Here is a 19,570-nt window from a genome sequence, read left to right on the forward strand (position 1 = left end):
GAATGTGTAGTCCTTTTCCACAGAGTCTCTGCCTTCTTACAAAGAAGAAAGAGTGACAGTGGAAGAGAAGAAAACCGTGAATAATTTATGTCCTGATGCAGACCCACTGGTGATTATAAAAAATTTTTTTATAAAACTAGAGTAGAAAACAGAGTGCTTCTGTGATATTTCTGAGCTGTGCATTGGATCACTATTGGTATTTGTAAAATTTAGGTTTGAGATCATTTCAATCATGGATTTGTGGTTCTTGATAGACATTTGGAAGAGTTAACTTGTGTGGTAAGATTGTCCTAGACTATTCTGGAAATTGTACCAATACAGAAGCAAGTGTACAAAAGTTAAAGTAAACTCTAATGAGTGAAGGAGGTGATCTTTTATAAGGTGGAAACACAACGGTAGAAAGGAATATATTCTGGAGAATTTCTAACATGAGGTTAAAGAAATTTAATATGTGCTATTTCTGTGATGTGAGCACTCCTCTCCTGGTCAAGGCCACGTCAAATTCTAACTCATCAAAGAAGGCTTTTGCAGCCCATGCTAATTTCGACATCCTCTGAAATTGTTAAGAACTGGCAAGTAGATGAAACAGCCTTATGCAGCACTCATTTTTAATGTCTTATAATTTGGTATTGCTATCTTGTAGAGCCCCCTTGTAGCAAGGAACAATTTTTTCAAATGGATGCTATAAAAGAAATAGAAGATCTGTTGAACTGAGTTCAGCTTGACTGAGCTGAGTCCCATTAAACCACATTCCCTCCCTAAGACATGCTGGTGGTTGCCCACCGCCCATCATGCCCAGACCTGGAAGGACAGTCTTTAGTGCCTGCCTGCACTTCTGCTTGCATGAGTCCACTTGGTGCTTACTGGGACTCTGTGGGTGCTTGTTCCTTAATCTGTGTATTCCTGTTGTACTCCTTAAAGTAATCATCATTTAATTAGATGCAAGTCGTCAAAAAGTAATCTAGTCAGAATTGTTGCTAGGAAAACCAAGTATCATGTTCTAGAAAAACTTTAAAAAATATGCTGTTGAACTTGGGGTAAGATCATAATAAACTGGGGGGGGCATCATTACATTCTAGTCCTCACTTAATGAAACAAACCATGGATTGTGCCTCATCAGTGAGATTTCTGCAAGAAAAATAGGCAGAATTGTAAAAACAAACTCCTTTGCAGAGTAAGGTTCTTTGCCCTACATCACAAGCTGGTACATTTATATCTTGAGTTAAATGTTTTAAGTGGATACATTTTATTTTATGAGTCCCCACTTAAATCTAACATCTTTGTTTAGCAACCCACCGCTATTTCAAACCCGTCAGATACCAGGGCTTCCTCTGTTTCTTGAGTCTTCTTCCAAGCCAGTTGTCTACTTTTATCTTGATAATGGAAGCAGATACCCTTGCTCGTAGCAGCTGCAGTGTAATTTGGGGGATGTCTCTCACTACATCATCATATTTAAAAAAAAAAAAAAAAGCATTGTTCTTGCCAAGGGAGCTCATACTCTGTTTTTAATACCTGAGTTAGCCACACCCACAGAGTTGGTATAAAATCTTCAGCTGATTTTAATTTGGGGGTATTGAAAATTGCAGTGTCAAGCAGAGAAAGCACTGGTTGGTTGTAATAGCCATGAAAAAAGATAATGAAGTTTAATCCAGCTCTTTTCTTTTTTTTTTTAATTGATTTATAATCATTTTACAATGTTGTGTCAAATTCCAGTGTTCAGCACAATTTTTCAGTCATACATGGACATATACACACTCATTGTCACATTTTTTTTCTCTGTGAGCTACCATAAGATTTTTGAATCCAGCTCTTCTCTGATGCTCCTTTAAATTACTAATATTAGCTCCCTGTGCAGAGATTTCTTCTTTATTACACATTCAGCATATGGGGAGAAAAAAAAATAAAGAACAATACCAGTGTTTCAAGGCTCCATTGATTCCATGGTGTGACTTCACAATGGATGTACGTCGTGAGCCTGTTAAATTGTAAAGGGAATTTGATCAATGTTTTCAAATGCTTTTCTCTTTTCATGCCCATTTCCCATTTTCTTTTTAGATCATTTCTAGGTGAGCATTCTTTTTTGACATTTACTAAATGTCAGCCGTAGTCCATGTTGAAAACATTGGCCTAGAGCCAGTGGGCTTACCAATTTATATTAGCCTGTTAAAAAAAATTAAATAAAATGTGAAAATGAATTGAAAATTGCTTTGAAGAAAAATGAGGGCTCACAGTGGAAAAGCCCATTCATGGCCTGACATTTATCCATTCCCTTCCTGTGTCACAGTTGTCACTTGGTGCTATCACCAGACTCCGAAAGGAAATCCAAAGAAAGAATTAAAAATAATTCTTTCATGCAGCAGCCGTTTATTGAGTACCTATTCTGGATCAGCACTAGGAATACGAAGATGAGGAGACTGGTTCACTCTGCATCAACTCAGAGCCTAACGCAGTGAATCTCAAACTTGAAATAAAGACCGGATCTGTTCTTGGCTAAAGCCTTTGAGAAGGGCAGCTGGACCTCCTGAAAGCACATGTTTATGCACAATATCAACTGCGAGGAATTTTTCCTAAGGGAATAATCAGGGAAACATGCAAAGATGTATTGAGTCTTGCAGAGTCATGATCTCCATTTCTAAGTAGAATAACAAATGATATTTGTTATTTGTTGTTTTTTTGGGGGGAGGGGATTACTTGTGGGGGGTTAGGTTTATTTATTTATTTTTTAAATGGAGGTCCTGGGGATTGAATGCAGAATCTCGTGCATGCCAAGTACATGCTCTACCACTGAGCTATCCCCCCTCCAAATAAGTTTTTGGAGTTTGCTAGAGATACTGCTTTTTTGCAGGGAGAGGGGTAGGTGATTATGTTAATTTATTTCTTTTTAATGGAGGTACTGGGGCTTGAACCCAGGACCACATGCATGCTGGGCATGCACTCTACCACTGAGCTATACCCACTCCCACCCCAAATAATAAATAATTAATCATGTTCCTGCAGGTATGTACTGCACTTAACCTTGATAAAGAGTTTAGCTCTGAGTTGTTTCTATTGTCCACTAACACTGTATATATTACGTGTTTCTCAGTTTACTTAATAGTTTACTGAGCCAGTTCACTGTTCAGTTTTCCTTTCTTTCTCTTCAATCACCAAGACCATGTGGACAGTATAAGTCAATCACACTGATGTTTTCTGTCATGGAGCTCTTCTGTGATTGTCATGGGGTTTATTTCTTAAACGGCTTTTAAAAGTCTGTGATAAGTTGCTCCAAAGGTAACACCAAATACGATTTTAGTGTGAATGCTCGTGTTCCCTGTTCCTGACCTGCCTTTCTGTTAAAGGTTGCTTGATTCTACTTGGCCATTGTCAGTAGCTTTGGAAGAAGACTGAGGCACATGAGCTTTGCAATCAAGTGCTTGGTATTGACTCTGGTTGATTCACCAGGGTGCCTGAGGACAGGTTGAGAAGTTAGCCAGTTCCCTACTGTTAATTCAAGTAAAGGTTTAAGTCGTTCTAAATGTATAGTCCATCGTCTAAGGTCAGCTTGCAGAGGCTCGAAACTTTTATTTTCCACGTATAGTGTAGGGTTTAGTTGGTATTTGGACACCACTCAACAGCCTTTCTGGCTTTCTTTTTCAGTCAAAAATGAGGAATTAGACATTCTGATGTTATTTGTTAGGAAGTAATGGAATTTCTGAACTCAGATGTCATTTTTTAACAAATGTCTGCAAGCATTCTGGTACACTGATGCTTAGCAAGGCATTGTAGTTTCTCTCACCTAGAGGTTTGCTCCCAGGGCCTTATTTTTTCCCTAAAAGTGGCCAGCCAGGCTCACAGAGAGCTAAACATTTGTAAACCTAGGGCTTTTCCATGATGATTCTTCAGAGACCTAGTCATTTGCCTCTTCTGCGGCTTTTATCCTTCAGGACTATAACATCTCAAAATTCTTTTTCAGAAAACGAAGTTAATTAATTTTTTTTTTTTTTTAATCTAAAGGGTTTCTCCACTTCAAAAATCTGAAGTCGTTGAGATGGTTAAAAAACAAGTTAAAGTCATAACCCTTGCCATCGGGGATGGAGCAAATGACGTCAGCATGATCCAGACGGCACACGTGGGGGTTGGGATCAGCGGCAACGAAGGCCTTCAGGCGGCTAATTCCTCCGATTACTCCATAGCGCAGGTACAGCGTCGCCCCGCGGGACACACCGTTCGTCCCGCGCAGCTGCCCTCTGAAGAGGAAAATACTAATTTTTTCCCACTCTCATTTTAGTTCAAGTATTTGAAGAATTTATTGATGGTTCATGGTGCCTGGAACTATAACAGAGTCTCCAAGTGCATTTTGTACTGCTTCTACAAGAACATTGTCCTCTACATCATCGAGGTAACACGTTCCGTTTAAAATCCTTGTCATCTGCGCATGTACGTGAGAATTCTCTTGGTGAGGACATTTTCTCATCATTGTAATTAATCCTTCATTTGCCCACTTTTTCTAACTTCTTAATCTGTTAAAACAACACGTTTGTCAGCCATGGAGAACAAGGTTTAAATTCTGACTAAAAACATGCTACAGCTTTGGTTAGAAATGTTGAATTACAATTGGTCATAAACTAATGTGTTCAGGTTTTAAAAGACTGCAAACTCTATAGCATTTTTTTATAAAGCTCAAAAACATGAGAGAAAACGATACGCTGTTTCGGGATGCAAACAAGGAAGACGGTGTTTAAAAAGAAAAGGAAGGGACAGTGGACAGAAAACTGGGGATGTCAGCTCTACCAGGGGATCTAATCTGGTAGGAGGCACGGGTGGCTTTGCTGGTATTGGCCACCTTGCAGTTCTTAGCCTTCTCGTAGTTCAAACTTAGATAATTATATACAAGGATCCCTTGTTTTGGTTTCTGAGTTTGGTAAGTTGAGTCCAGACAATGAGGAATTTGTCTAAAAATTAGAAGACTCACTTCCTGTGTCTGGATAACAAGAAATTTCTATATTCCTTTTCATGTAGCAAATATGACATCATTTTTAACATGAAAACATAACCTGGGTCAGGAATATCGCTTCTAAGAGGATGCATTTTGTTCTGCGAACATTTTTACAGTACCTGCTGGATGCCAGGCCCCAGGCTTAGTTCAGCAGCTACAAAGTAAATCAAGCAAGGTTCTGTTGGAGCTTGCCAACAGAAACATAAAACAAGCTGCATGTGTGAATGCACATTTTCTAGGAGCCACGTGAACAAGTAAAAAAAATTAAAGCCTAAATAAATGTTTTAATTATCTTTCAATTAACTGGATATATTCAATATTATCATTTCAGCATATATTATTAATACAGTATCTCACTTTTTTCCTTCACACTAAATGTTCAAAATCTGGTGTGTATTTTACACTTAGAGTATATCTCAGTTTGGACTAATCACATTTCAAGTGTTCAGGGAGCCGCCTAGCCAGTGGCTACCACCGTGGATAGCACGACACTAATAGATGAATAAGCAGATTCAGGGTGTGGTACGCAAGTTACTTTTTTTTTTTTTTACCATTTTATCATCAGAAACAATATTTGTAATGCTTATTCCTTGCTCCTCTTGAGGCTTCACAAAGCATTTTTTTCTTTTTGTGTGTGTGGTGGTGGGGGTCAGGGAGGTTATAGGTAACTAGGTTTACTTATTTGTTTAGAGGAGGGACCGGGGTTTGAACCCAGGACCTTGTTGCATGCTAGGCATGCGCTCTGCCACTTGAGCTATACCCTGCCCCCTCCATAGCTTCTTAAGAAATCCCTCTATCTTCCACTCCTGTCAGAGGAGCTGCCTATGCCCTCGTAAATCTGCTCCAGGCTCCCTTACAGATGTTTGCTTATGCCACCTTGCCCTCGACTCTGTTCACTGTTTCTGCCCATCGATCAGGAAAGACAGAACCTAACCATTTGCCAGGTGGAAATAATACCCCATATTTTACACCACAGAAGTAACACTTTAAACCAAAAAACTCAGTAGATTCCCCCTTACCCCTGTTGATGAATTAGTTGTAGCTGCTGTATGTTTGCTTCAGCTGGTCTTTATGCCTGTCAGAATGTTTATCTCCTTATCAAAATGTTGACTTGGCGTAGTTCTTTTTATGCATCAGACTAGTAAAGGGAAAACTTAGGTTTGAAGCATGCAGGCAGGTTATTTATCAGTCACTAAAAAGCTGTCATTAGATTGCAACCCATTAGGTAAAATAATCAAGAACTTGGAACATAAACAGGATAATCTATGAATTTACTTATTGTTCATTACTAAGTTTGGTCTGGAATAGTCTGTGTTTTGAAGCAAAATGCACTTCCAGAAAAGCTTATAAGATTAAAAAAAGAACTCTTTTATACAAATTTGTGATTCTTTTCTAAAATAATTATTTTTGATACCCAATCCTCTCTATAGTTCTAACTTTTGTAGTTGCATTTTCTTCTCATCCCAAAACATTGACATTCAAAAGAATATCAATTTATACAGTTTTTTTACATACACTTTTGAAAGTAGCAGGAGTTTAAAGCCACTGGCAGTAATAAATCTGCTTACAAAAATTTAATTGTTCAGAATGAAATAAGAGTACTCAACTTGCCACTTTTTAAATCTATATTATTTGACAACCAACGACGAAGTGGTCAAAATTACGCACTAATGGGAGAAATAAAATATATTAAACTCAAATGAAAAACGAAATCTGTACGCTCTGTTTCAAACCCAGAGTTATGCGATTTGTGGTTGATTAGCCCTGAATTTCACTTGGCTTTGAATTTAAAGCCTCTTTGAGAGATATTTAACACTGATCAAATTCTTTACATGTTGAAAAGGAAGTACGTCCTAAACTTTACTGGAAATCTCATTCTTAAGTTATTTTTCTTTTAGCAGTTTATGTTAATGTATTTTGAATATAATTCAACTATCTTGGAAACGAATTGACCTTTTAAATCAATTCCCAGATACCCAACTTTTGCCAGCTAAAACAAGTTCTGCAGATGTTAATGGCTCATGTCAATACTGTGGATGAATAGACAGAAAACACATCATTGAATGTCTCTAGTGAGGACAACTGCCAGTCTCGAACCTCTCCTTTCAGTTTTTTGTGCTGATCAGGCGTGGGAGCAGAGGACTCACTGACTGTTTGTAAGCTGCTGTTTAATATGCAGAAATGCTCCATCAGGGAAATGTCTGTGAAGCTTTAACTGCCACGCCGCTGCTGGGGCATGGAAGCTAGAAAATAAAACCAGGAGAAGCAGGTCCAAAGTTTCTTTGCTAATAAAGGAATAGCATGGGACACTAATGGTTTTATAGGTTATCTGCAAAAACTGCTTTTCCCATTGCTGTCCTGCCAGGGATATCACGAGCTAGCTACTGCATTGCCGTAAATTACAGCCAAACAAATAAATACAGATTTGGCAGGTGGCAGGGTAAAGCACTTACTTGTGGGGGCCGCCCAGCAGCAGCTCTAGGTGTTCACTGAAATTACTGGCATTTTCTAAAGACTTGGGATTTTGTTTCGTTTTGTTTTTTCCCCATTTCTCTGGAACATCTGACTCCTTCCTAGCAAAATAAGACCTTTTATTTCAAGCAGTTAGTCGCATCCAGGTTTTCCAGGAAGATCCCAAAGCAACAGAGTATTTCTAATTTCCGGAAGCTTTGATTAAAGTCAATGAGGTGATACTTTCCCAGAGAATTGTGCTGGGATATGGACTTCCTGTGAATTTAAATAATGTAGGTAACTTCCCAGAGGGGCTGATGTTTTCTTTCCACGTCATTGGTTTTATTGAGTCAAAGGAGGGACTTTGATGTGTTTATAGTAATTTAGGTGGCATTTTATTTAGTATGGAATACATTTCTAATACAGCTTTCAACTACAAATCTCAGACTGACTTGAAATCAGCCTTCTAGTAGACTTCTTCACCATAAAAACTTTTTTCCTTTAAATGATGTAAACTTGAATGCCAAAATATTTGTACAAAGATAGAGGATACTATCTTGCAAGGATCAATTCCTATCTAGTTATTTCTCCTTTTTTAATAAAAGAAATTAGAATATTAAGTTTTTTTTTAAATACAGCAAGAGGCCTTCTAAAAACATGTTCACATGTTTCAGTAGGAAAAATAAAAAGATAAAAATGTGTTAATGGTTTTCCACTTAAAATTTTCCGCATTTGTCTCCCAAAGCAGTTAACTGGTACATTTTAAAATAAAGTTTAACTGCAAACATGTTGGTTTATTTGCAAGTTATTTTGAACTGGAAACTTTATGTAAATATCCAGTGATCTGAGTGATCCTAAATTTCAAGCTGGTATTTTAACCAGCACTGAATGTTGTGTACAGGGAAGCTAGGAGACCATTCATTTACAGATGTTTACTCACACAGAAATTCATTAACGTGAATTTCTCATATTATCCAGTACTGGTGATTGCAAATGCACTTATAACTATAACCTTGAAGCCAAATCATGTCTGTTAAACAAATTTGGTATGCAAGCAGCTTCAGCTTTCTTCAGACCAATGAAGATTATATGTATCTTCATAGACTACTAAAGCCATAATTGAAAGTTCATGTTTAAAAATTCCAGATATTACCATCATACCCTACGAAATCTGAACTGGCTTCTTGGTGTGTAATACTACAATAGACCACAGTCGCCTTCAGGGAGAACACTGGCATCATCCAGAGGATCACAAATATGTATTTACATAATCCACATCTCAGAAAAGCCAACTGTGAAAACACAATAGGGAGCATTAAAGTCAGTCTTGTCAATTTGTGTCTACTTACGCTTTGAAAAAAAAGAAGTTTTGAGTCAGCAGCACCATCCCAAGGAGTAAATTTAACATCACATGAAGATGCTAAATTTGCATATAGCAACGAACGATCTGGCTCTTAACTGAGGGTACATGGTCAGGTTTTATTCCTATAAATATATGTAGCAGAGCAAGTAAGAATTTCAGATTTGCCTCCCATGTTTATGCTTTTGTTCTTGTTGTTGCTAATGTCTGTTACAACCTTAACACAATTTGGGCTTACTTTTCATGTGCTATTGCTACTTTGTTTTCTTTTCCATCTCATGAAGCAGACATTCATTTTTATCTATGCTCAGTCATTCCTTTCCACCATAAAAAGGAAAAAGATCAGTGTGGGTGCAGAAACTGTTCATAGGGAGGCCGGCCTGGGTACATATTGATAAATGGTGAATTTGTAGCAATTCATGCTTCCATAATGAGGTTAAATGAAACGTGAAGTGTAGCAAAGTCCCTGCGACTCCAATTCAGAAATTCACTTGACCGGCTCCTCAAGGCTGCTATCCCCTAAGGGGTTTTTTTTGTGGCTGTTGTTATGTTTTGGTTTTGTGTTTGTGTTTATGTGATTTCATTGTTGGGCCAGACATTTTACTCTTCCAGATCAACTTGATTTTTAATTACATTTTAGGTCTGCATTTTTAAAACAAATAATAATGTAGGGATTATTGATTTACTAATATTCACTTTAATTTTCCATTTGTCTTAAACATGTTGGAGAAAGGTTCTCTATATTGCCCTTTAATTTTTATCAAAAGTTAGCTTTCTGTTTTAAGCTATCTGCAGAATATATAAGAACATGATGCTCTATTAAAGATTTGTTTTTAATTGAAGCATAAATTTAAGTTACAAAACTATTTTTTAATATATAAATTCAAATTTTGCATTATGATGGCTATCATTATCAAGAACTATTTTTTAAAAGCTTATGTACTTTGACCCATTAATTCTACTTCTAAGAATTCAGCCTAAAAGAAGAAAAAGGACACAAGAAAATTTTTGGAGGTGGTGGCTATGTATGTTTCCTTGATTAGGTGACGATTTCATGAATGTACACACATGTCCAAACTCACCAAAATGTATACAGTAAATGTATGTCTTTTTTGTATATCAATTTTATCTCAATAAAGCTATTTTTATTAAAAAAGAATTAATCCTAAGGAAATAGAGATATGTAGGATTTCTGTACAGGAATATTCAGTTCGGAATTACGTATAATAGCAAAAACTGAAAGCAAGCTAAATATCCAAAAATAGGTATAGCCACACTGTAGGGGATATACATTCATTAACATCATTTAAAAGGATATGTAACAACATAAGAAAATGCCTATTATATAATGTTAAGAAGGAGAGGAGCAGAACATGACACTACATACTAGTTTCCAGAGGACAGATTTATGAACATATATAAATGAACTATATGAATACAACCAACACGGAAGAAAACAAATGGTGATGGGACTATTATAGGAAATTATTTAATTTTTAAAAATAGACATATTTTATATTATAATAAAAATAACAATAATCTTTATCTATCGGAAGGTAGATATTTTAAAAGGGAATTAAAGCTCTAAAAATTTAATGGCATAAAATACGTTCCCTAAAATACCTTTTAGGAAACACAGTTTTGTCTAACTTTTTAAAAATCTGATTGCCTATAGATATAGTTCTTTTTTGATTCAACAAGTGGAACCAATTCTGACTTAAATAGCAAAGACCTTATGAAAGCATCCCTTCAAATTAAAAAGTGAAGCAAAGAAATGCCATTTTCAAGAGAGTCATGAAACTGCTGTGTTAATGACGCTGTTATGCAGTGGTTGAGTTTACCGCAGATTCTAAGAAATGTGTTTATGGTTTTGTGTTCTAATTTGAGGGTCTTGGGGTTGTTTTCTTCCCAGATCTGGTTTGCCTTTGTTAATGGCTTTTCTGGACAGATCCTCTTTGAGAGATGGTGCATAGGTCTTTATAACGTGGTAAGTTTAGGCCTTCTGATTATTCCTGTTCCTTGGAATACTTTGAGATAAAAGTTCACCCTGTGTTTGGCTGGCTGGTGAAATGACTAGTTTGTGCACTTTAGATGTTTACAGCAATGCCGCCCTTAACTCTGGGAATATTTGAGAGGTCATGCAGAAAAGAGAATATGTTGAAATATCCTGAATTATACAAAACGTCTCAGAACGCCCTGGACTTCAACACCAAGGTAGGACTCAGTGCCCTGGTGGGACTTGCTTTTCTTCTCCGATCGTTTGGGCCACCTGGTCTTCCACAGCCAAGGAAACAACTCCAGGGTCCCGACCATGGCAAGTCAGATTTGCTTAAGATTCTGATATGACTGAAGAGGTGTTTTGTTTTGCTGTAAATTTAAAATGTAACCACAGTTCACTGGGGTTTGCCAGGCAGCAGTAAACTGGATCTGGCAGGCAGAGGGGGTATCCCCTTGGCCCTCTGACTTTCTGTCTTCGCAGTGTTGTAGGAAGGTGCTCACTCATCCAGGACTGACAAGGACTGTATTTACAAGTATGAAATAGTGAGGATGATATATCACTCTTTACTGATTTTTGGTTTTGTAAAATGACTTTGTCCCCATTCGAATATTAAATTGCTTTGGGCATTAAAAATATAGTCTCTGGTAGATAACTCATTTAACCTTAATACTTCAGTATTTCCAAGCTATAAAATTTAATGTAAGATAAAATAGCCAACATTTTATCCAAAATTATATTCTGGGTTTATATCCTTCATAGCAAACTATGGGCTACTGTCACCTTTGTGATCCAGGGTACGTACTCATCCCAGCGACAAAAATATCTCATTTCCTGTATAGTTTATTTTACTGCAATTATTTATTCTAGTTTTCCACTGGTGTTTGTTAGTAATTCAGGTTTCTATCCAGTGTCAGTGAGGGAAAAAAAAATTTTAATTTTATAACAGTCAAGGTGGATGCCATTTCAAAACTATCATAAAAGCATCAAATACGCCTTCAGAGAATTTTTTCCCATTGTATATTTAGTGCATATTTATTAGCATGTTACTAATAATTAGATTAACCTAACTTCAGTGTTTTGAATTTAGGAAGTGAATATAGGATATTTTAAACATTTATTAATTCATAAAACTCTCAAATGGACATTTGTTCTCAGTCTACCGAGAGAGTAAAGTGAAACAGGTGTGTCAGTGCCTCCACCCTCGCACAGTAAATGACGGTGTGAAGTTTATCACCAGGATGTTATTCATCTTCTGAGACTAGGTCTTCATGAATGTCCTGTGCAAATGTGTCCAGGTGTGCATATGCATACAACTTGAGGGCATGGTTTTAAATTACTGAATTTGGTTAAATTTTTTTTAAAAAACTAAGATTCTTTGACTTACATCGTTGGTTCTAATGGATATTTTTAGTGGTCCCTTAAAACTTGCTATTTATAATATGCAGTGTCTGCTTTTATTTTTAAATGTTTTATTTTTGGATTTTTTTCAGAATTTTTTTTTTAGTCTTCTTTTCTTTTATTCCCACTTTAATTTATTGTCTTATAATTTTTTCTTCTTTTAGTTCAGTTATTCATTTTGAGCCTTTTTTTTAGTTAATAGGTTTTGTAGTCTATTATTTATTATGTCATTAACTACTATGAAATCATACTAATATTCTTAAGAGATCTTTCCATTATTGATCATTATCCAATTTATTTTTGATATCCAGTTTGTGTTAAACTCCACTGCCTTGCTGTAATGTTTTTCATTACCTGTGGTGAATATTTTCACATGGTGGAAAGCCACAATCAGGGCAGATAGAATAGACCGTGAGCTCTTGTTTCCTTGAAAATGTGATCCGAGACTAAGAAAGTTTCAGGCACACTAACAGTAAACCTCCTCGACCGAGACCCTCGCATCAGCCTCCGCCACCCTTCCCCATCTGCCGCAGCTCCGGCTCCGCAGTGTTCTCTCAGGAGTTATGTCCCAGCCCCTAAGTTGGCCGTGGTACTCTTGCTTAGAAACATAAAGTGATCCTCACAGGATGACCCAAAACCACTCCTGGGAAGTCAAACCCTTTCATGCCCTTTGCACATGGCACCATGGAAACAGTTTTGTGGCCAGAGAAAAAGGTGCAGCAGGTAGTGTATAGTTTTAATGTGTGAGCATCATCCCTTGCATTTTTGCTGTTCTTTTGTTGTACACAAAGTGTTTCATTGTCTGCAAAGCCCATGCATTTCGAGAAGTCATCAGATCAACCCGAATAGATTATATAACTCCTGTATGCATTTTAAGTATTTATAGATGCACAAGATGCCAACAATTTTTATAGGGTTATGGGTTTTTCTAATGATTTCAGTGAAAAATTCTTTGAATAAGTCCCATATAAACGTTTTAAAATTCAGGGACAAATGGTTACAAAATGCAGAGTTGTATACACAGCAGTGGCTGTGGGTCCCCAGCGTGGAAGCATCGTTGCCCTGAATGATGATGATTACGTTTGTTATGGTAAAAAGGGTCGGAGGTTCTGAGGTCGTGACAGGGGTTAAAGGATTAGCATGTGACAATAAGTATCGGTCAGGAAAATGGAAAAGTAGAACTAATTTTTCTTGCACCCACCTGTGCTTTCTGTCAAATAAAAACTTGCGGTAATGACATAGTGAGGAGAAGAGACAAAGGTTAATGAGTAACACAAGTTCAAATGTGTAATGTATTGGAGCGTAAATTGGATCATACAATCCAGTGTGGCTGGGTGAACTAACAAAGGAGGTTGAGATCACAGTGGAAAATGTTGGGAGGCAGGCAACTTAATTTCTGTTGTTTGAACAGCTTAAAACTATTAATACATGCCAATTTTATTTAGCATAAGTTTTGTTTGCAAGAGGCACTTTTAAATGACAAAACTGCAACCGTTCAAAGGGTCGTTAAGAGTTCTTAATGGTTTTTCTGTAACTTAATCTTTCACATCCATGTTACGAAGAAAGGACCAGTGATACTTGCTTCCTTGTTCTTAAAATACAATAGAGAAAGTAATTACTATTAAATGATGTTATAATTGAATGAAGTTTGATGTTGACAGGTGTTTAAAAATTGTGAAAGTCTCTTATATCTTCGGCCCTAGTGAAAATGCTTTGCTTTAAGGAGTTAATACGATTTAAATGTTATACTTGTAATTTATGGTTGTGTGTGTGTGTGTGTGTGTGTGTGTGTGTGTGTGTGTGTGTGTGTGTATGGAGAGAGAATGCATTATATCCTTACCATTAAAATGTTTACACTTTTATTTGCCTGAAAAAGAGAAAATAGGGATTTCACCAAATCATAGTCTTTTTCAAAATTCTGTTCTCTTCTGGAATTATGAAGATAGTCCCACTTAAAGAATTTCAGGATCTGCAGTTATCTTAAATTTTATTTTCTTTTTCAGGCAGGAATTTAAACTTTTAATACTTGGTTTTTAAAAAGTAGAAAAATTTCAGTGAGGCTGAAAAAACATTTGAGAAACATAAAAATAAATAAATGACCCATGAAGGTCTAAGAGGCAGAAAGTGTCTGTCAGTTCTTTTAATTCACAGTGGTGGCCCGACAGAAACACGTTTTGTGAATCTAGCTCACAGATAAAAAGAAAGGTCAGGGTTCACAGAGCTAGTTTATCGCAAATGGTTCTCATGGATTTTTGTTTTCCCTCAGGTTTTCTGGGTTCATTGTTTAAATGGCCTCTTCCACTCCGTTATTCTGTTTTGGTTTCCACTAAAAGCCCTTCAGTATGGTAAGTAGAAAGGATTTGAATGCTAAGAGATGACTTTTTACTTTTTTAGAAAAATAACATTGTCAATATGCGTTAAAAATGATAGCAATGTTTCATTTTATGGTATTTTCCTTAACCTAAAATACATGCGTCTAGAAGTTGTACACACTTTACAGATTTTTACTGTTCCTTTGGGAGCATAGTGATTTAATATATGCAAAGCCTTTCTTCCCTGCTTCTCATGTTTTCCAAATATGCAGAGAGCTTAATTTTAGGGCTCTTTTTTCCCCTCTGCTGAAGACAATAGTGCTAATATTTTATTTAGTCTCTTTATTACCCCTGTGAGGCTTGTACCAACTCGTTATACTGAACTTAATCAGGCACGCTAGTATTTTCCAGTGTACGTCCTTGGGCCGGTGTTTTGAATGAGATTTTTAATATGTTTTTATGTGCATCTTGAAGGGTGATCTTTTTCTCTGCTTGCTCTGAGGCAGTGAGGTTATTGTGTTAGTTGTGAGAGAGAGGATCATGGTAAATTTCCTATGCACATAAAAATGTTAAGGAGCCACGTTAGAAAAGAGATCCCTGGGATGCTGAAGCTGGTGCTGCCGTGTCCGGAGCAGTCCTTGCCCTGAGATCCCGTGGACGATGGCTGACCGTTCAGCTCCCAGACTATGTACTTGACACACGACGTGTGCTCCTCCCGAGCATCTGTGCATCATTTAGCGGTGCCAGTGTCCCTGTGGACTGTGAGTTAATGCCGGCCGAGGGAGTGGAGTGTCTTCTCTTCCTCCCACCTATAGTCGGTTCACTACAGGCGGCCACAGGGATCCCTGGAAAACAGAAATCAGACCCAGTGCCTCTCTCCTCAAAACTCCACAGACTCTGTCCCATTTTTTAATATATATATTTTTACTGAAGTGTAGTCAGTTTACAGTGCGGTGTCAATTTCTGGTGTACAGCACAGTGCTTCAGTCATACATGAACATACAAGTATTTGTTTTCATATTTTTTCACCATAAGTTACTATAAGGTATTGAATATAGTTCCCTGTGCTATACAGTATAAACTGATTGTTTATCTATTTTATATATAGTAGTTAGTATCTGCAGATTTCAAAATTCCCAATTTATCCCTTCCCACCTTCTTCCCCACTGGTAACCATACGTTTGTTTTCTATGTCTGTGAGTCTGTTTCTGTTTTGTAAATAAGTTCGTCTTTTTTTTATATTCCACATATAAGTGATATCATATGGTATTTTTCTTTCTCTTTCTGGCTTCCTTCACTTAGTATGACAATTTCCAGGTCCATCCATGTTGCTGCAAATGGCATTATTTTATTCTTTTTTATGGCTGAGTAGTATTCCATTGTATAAATGCACTACAGCTTCTTTATCCAGTCATCTGTCAATAGACATTTAGATTGTTTCCATATCTTAGCTATTGTAAATAGTGCTGCTATGAACATTGGAGATTCCTCAAAAGACTAAAAATCAACTTACCATATGATCCAGCAATCCCACTCCTGGGCATATATTCAGAGGGAACCTTAATTCAAAAAAATACATGCACCCAATGTTCTATCACATTTAGAACGAAATCTACAGCCCCAGCCTTGGCCAACCCCACCAATCCTTCCTCCCCATCACTGTCACCCTCCGAGCTTTCCCCCACACCCAGCTCCAGCCCACAGGCATTGTGCTATTCCTCACTCTTCACCTGCTGTTCCAGCTGGCTCTCTCCCTTCTGCCCTGGCCCTGGCGTCTGTGCTCTGTGCTGGAAGAGGCCCTCCCAGATCACTCAACCCTAAAGAACCACCAGCCCCACCGCCACTGCTCCTGCCACTCTCCCCCTGTCCTCCTGTGTCTTACTCATGGTGCATGACTATCAGGCTGTGACATATTTGCTTATTTTTTTTTTATTGTCATTCTCCTCTGTTAGAATCAAAGCTCCAGAAGGGCAGGGAACTGTCCATTTAGTTCACTGTTGTTTTCGCAGTGCCTAGAGCAGGGCCTGGCTCCCTGGAGGCGCCCAGGCCACCGTGGCTGAGTTAATGAGGGCAGGTGGCATGAGTGGGGGTAGAGAGTGTTACAGGGAAGGCAGCAGTTTCATGTTCTCATCAGGGATTCCTCTCCTTCCTTTATTAACGGCTCTGCCAGTACAACAGTGACTGCTTCTCATTTTCTACAGCAGGGAAATACATGTGGTAAGAAAATCTAAATATAAGATATTGACCCAGTAGGCCAGGAGAATCACAGTGGGATTTTTTTTTTTAGATAAAATTTACATACCATAAAATTCACCCTTTTAAATTATACAATTCAGTGGTTTCTAGTAGATTCACAGAATTGTGCAAATGTCCCCACTCTCTAATGCCAGAACATTGTCATCACCCCATCCCCTAAAGCAGTCCCTCCTCGTTTCCCCTCACCCCCACCCCCCAGTCTCCAGCAGCCACTGATTTTTGTCTCAGGTTTGCCTGTTCTGGACATTTCATATAAATGGAATCATGACACATGACCATAGTTCATCCCTGTTGCAGCATGAATCAGTACTTCCTTCCTTTTTACAGGTGAATAATATTTCATTGTATGGATAGACCATATTTTGTTTATCCTTTTATCCACTGAAGGACATTTGGATTGCTTCCACTTTGGGGAGCCATGGGGTGTTGAAATCCAGGGTACAATACAGGACCCATTAGATAAGTACTCCAGGGAGTTTATTTTCCTAACGCAAAATCAGTATATTTGTATGGAAGACCAGGCATGGCCATCTAGGAAACTGTTATTCTAGTATTATAAATTAGAAAAAAAAAAGGAACTTACTGTCAAAAGGAGCTCAAACTGAACAGCATCTAAAACGCCCTACCGATCAAAACACTTCAGCAGTAACAGGGTTTGAAAGGAACTCCCAAGTAATTCCAGCCCCTTAAGACCAGACCCTAGGTCTCCCTTTGCATTTGTCTTGGGGGGCTGCCAAAGCCATCGGCCTCAGCAGAGGCTGCTCACGAGGGGTTCTGCCTGCGGAACCCACTTCTAGCCAAGTCCCAAGAATGCATGCTTTCTCATCTTAGGAGATAAATGACATAGCACATAAACTGCATCTCAACATTCTGATGTTTTTTGCCTTGTTTTTGTTTTTAAATTAGGAGGGGTTTTGTTTTTTTTTTCTTTTTGTGTTTTTGTTGTTTTTGTTTGTTTTTTCTAGCTTTGGAAAGGATGGGGTGCAGAAGAAATAGAAACAGCTATATAATGTAGAGCTAAATATTCACGTATTCAGTTGCTTCAGCCTTTCTCAAAGTATGGTCTGTAGACACCAGGGAAATACCCAAAACCTTCTAAAGGAAGATCCATGAGTGAGTTCAAATTTTCAGTTTCAAATTTTTTGTATTTTCAAGACATTACTTACCTTTTTCACTGCTATTGCAAGAGCAACAGTGGGTAAAATTGCTGGTACCTGGACACAAACAGTGGTGTAGTTGTACCAGAAGTCATTGTAGTCTTCACTGCCATGGACTCACATGGAAAAAACAACCCAGAAAAGCCATTTCACTTAAGAATGCCCTTGAAGAAGCTGTAAACCTCATACTGTTATTAAATCCTGAAACTTGATACACAGTTTATTAATATTCTGTGTCACAAAACGGAAAGTATGCACAGAGCGCTCCGGCTGCCTTCCACGGCGCAGCCGCTGTGTCAAGGCGGAGTGTCTGGGGATTGTTGTGAGCTGTGAGCTGTGGGCTGTGAGCTGTGAGCTGACCCAGCTGCTTTTGTGAGGTTCCAGAAAAGATCCATTCAAAGGGCAAACTGGACCAATGGATTTTTTTTCTTTTTTTTTATTGTAACATTAGTTTATAGTATTATGTAAGTTCTGTGTGTACAACAGTGTGTTTCTTCTTCTGTCTGCACAGCAGTGTGCTCACCACCAAAACAGTTTCAGGTTCCACAGTGAAACTAAGCTTTAGGAAACTGTCTCTACCTCATTAAGAGACCACTTGTTGAGTTTTGATGTTGTCTCAAAGAGTAGCCGTGGGTATTAGAAAAGGTTATCAAAATACGTCTCTCCTTTATAACTCCCATCTCTCTGTGAAGTTGGATTTCCCTCGTATATGTCAACCAAAACAATACGAGAATCCAGCTCTGTTAACCTAGACATTAAAGAGATGATAAAAAAAAATGTAAAACAGTGCTGATTTTCTCACTAATTTTTTTTGTTTGAGAGAATAGTTGTTTCGTAAAATCTGTTTATATTACATATATTGGGATTATTCCTGTTATGTTTAGATAAATCAATACATATTTTTTAAATTTCTGTCTTAATTTCTAATTTGGTAATTATCGATAGTTATAAACCACATAAACAAAAGCTCTGGGAGATTCCTAATAAGCTTTAAGAGTGTTAAGGGGTCCGGAGAACAGAAAGTGTTAGCACGAATAATTTACCTGAACCATCCAAATGCTAAACCTGACAAATTCAACAACAGCTTTTACCTTTTTTCCTCAATTCAATTTTGAAATGATACTCCAGCTCCCTTGTGACAACCCAGTGGTGACGAGAAGGTCTAGTTGGACCGGACTGTGATTATGTTGGATAACTCGCTTATGTTGATCAAAGGACCTAACCAATGTGCCTCATAGCAGAAGCATGGAAGTTCAGAAGTAATCACAAGATACCTTCAGTTATTTTGTAGATTTGAGTTTGTTAATTTGGGTCTACGGAAGTTTGTGGATTAATTGCAGACATCTGCGTTTGTCCACCACATCCCCACAGGACATGTTAGCACATCAGAAACTATGTCTTCCATCATGGAATACCCTAGGTTTCTACTAGGCTATTCTGAACGCCTTCGAGAGGGAAGGGTCACACTCTGGAGCCTGGCTGGGCGCTTTATATATTTAGCTCACTTTAACCTCCGAACCCCTCCAGGGTAGATAGTTTCACTCAATCTTTTAAGTGAAGGAACTGAATTCCATGGAGACTGATGACAAATAACCCAAGATGACGCAGCCTGTAATGGACCCTAGCCTGGTCTGTCTCTCCAGAGCCCACCGGACTCATCTT

General features: G+C 37.9%; 1 protein-coding gene across 5 annotated transcripts in view; it reads left to right on the forward strand.

Moving 5' to 3' along the window:
* Nucleotides 1-19,570, forward strand: part of ATP8A1 (ATPase phospholipid transporting 8A1) — a 214,562-nt gene that overhangs the window by 160,296 nt on the left and 34,696 nt on the right. For all 5 annotated transcript variants that reach the window (XM_031435242.2, XM_031435256.2, XM_031435239.2 and 2 more), the window contains 5 exons: nucleotides 3,994-4,177; nucleotides 4,268-4,378; nucleotides 10,699-10,773; nucleotides 10,878-11,000; nucleotides 14,450-14,528. In XM_031435242.2, coding sequence (XP_031291102.1) covers nucleotides 3,994-4,177; nucleotides 4,268-4,378; nucleotides 10,699-10,773; nucleotides 10,878-11,000; nucleotides 14,450-14,528 — 572 coding nt within the window. The remainder of the gene's footprint in view (nucleotides 1-3,993; nucleotides 4,178-4,267; nucleotides 4,379-10,698; nucleotides 10,774-10,877; nucleotides 11,001-14,449; nucleotides 14,529-19,570) is intronic.

The sequence above is a fragment of the Camelus dromedarius genome, chromosome 1 (genome assembly GCF_036321535.1).
Source record: "Camelus dromedarius isolate mCamDro1 chromosome 1, mCamDro1.pat, whole genome shotgun sequence".
Classification (NCBI taxonomy): Eukaryota; Metazoa; Chordata; class Mammalia; order Artiodactyla; family Camelidae; genus Camelus; species Camelus dromedarius.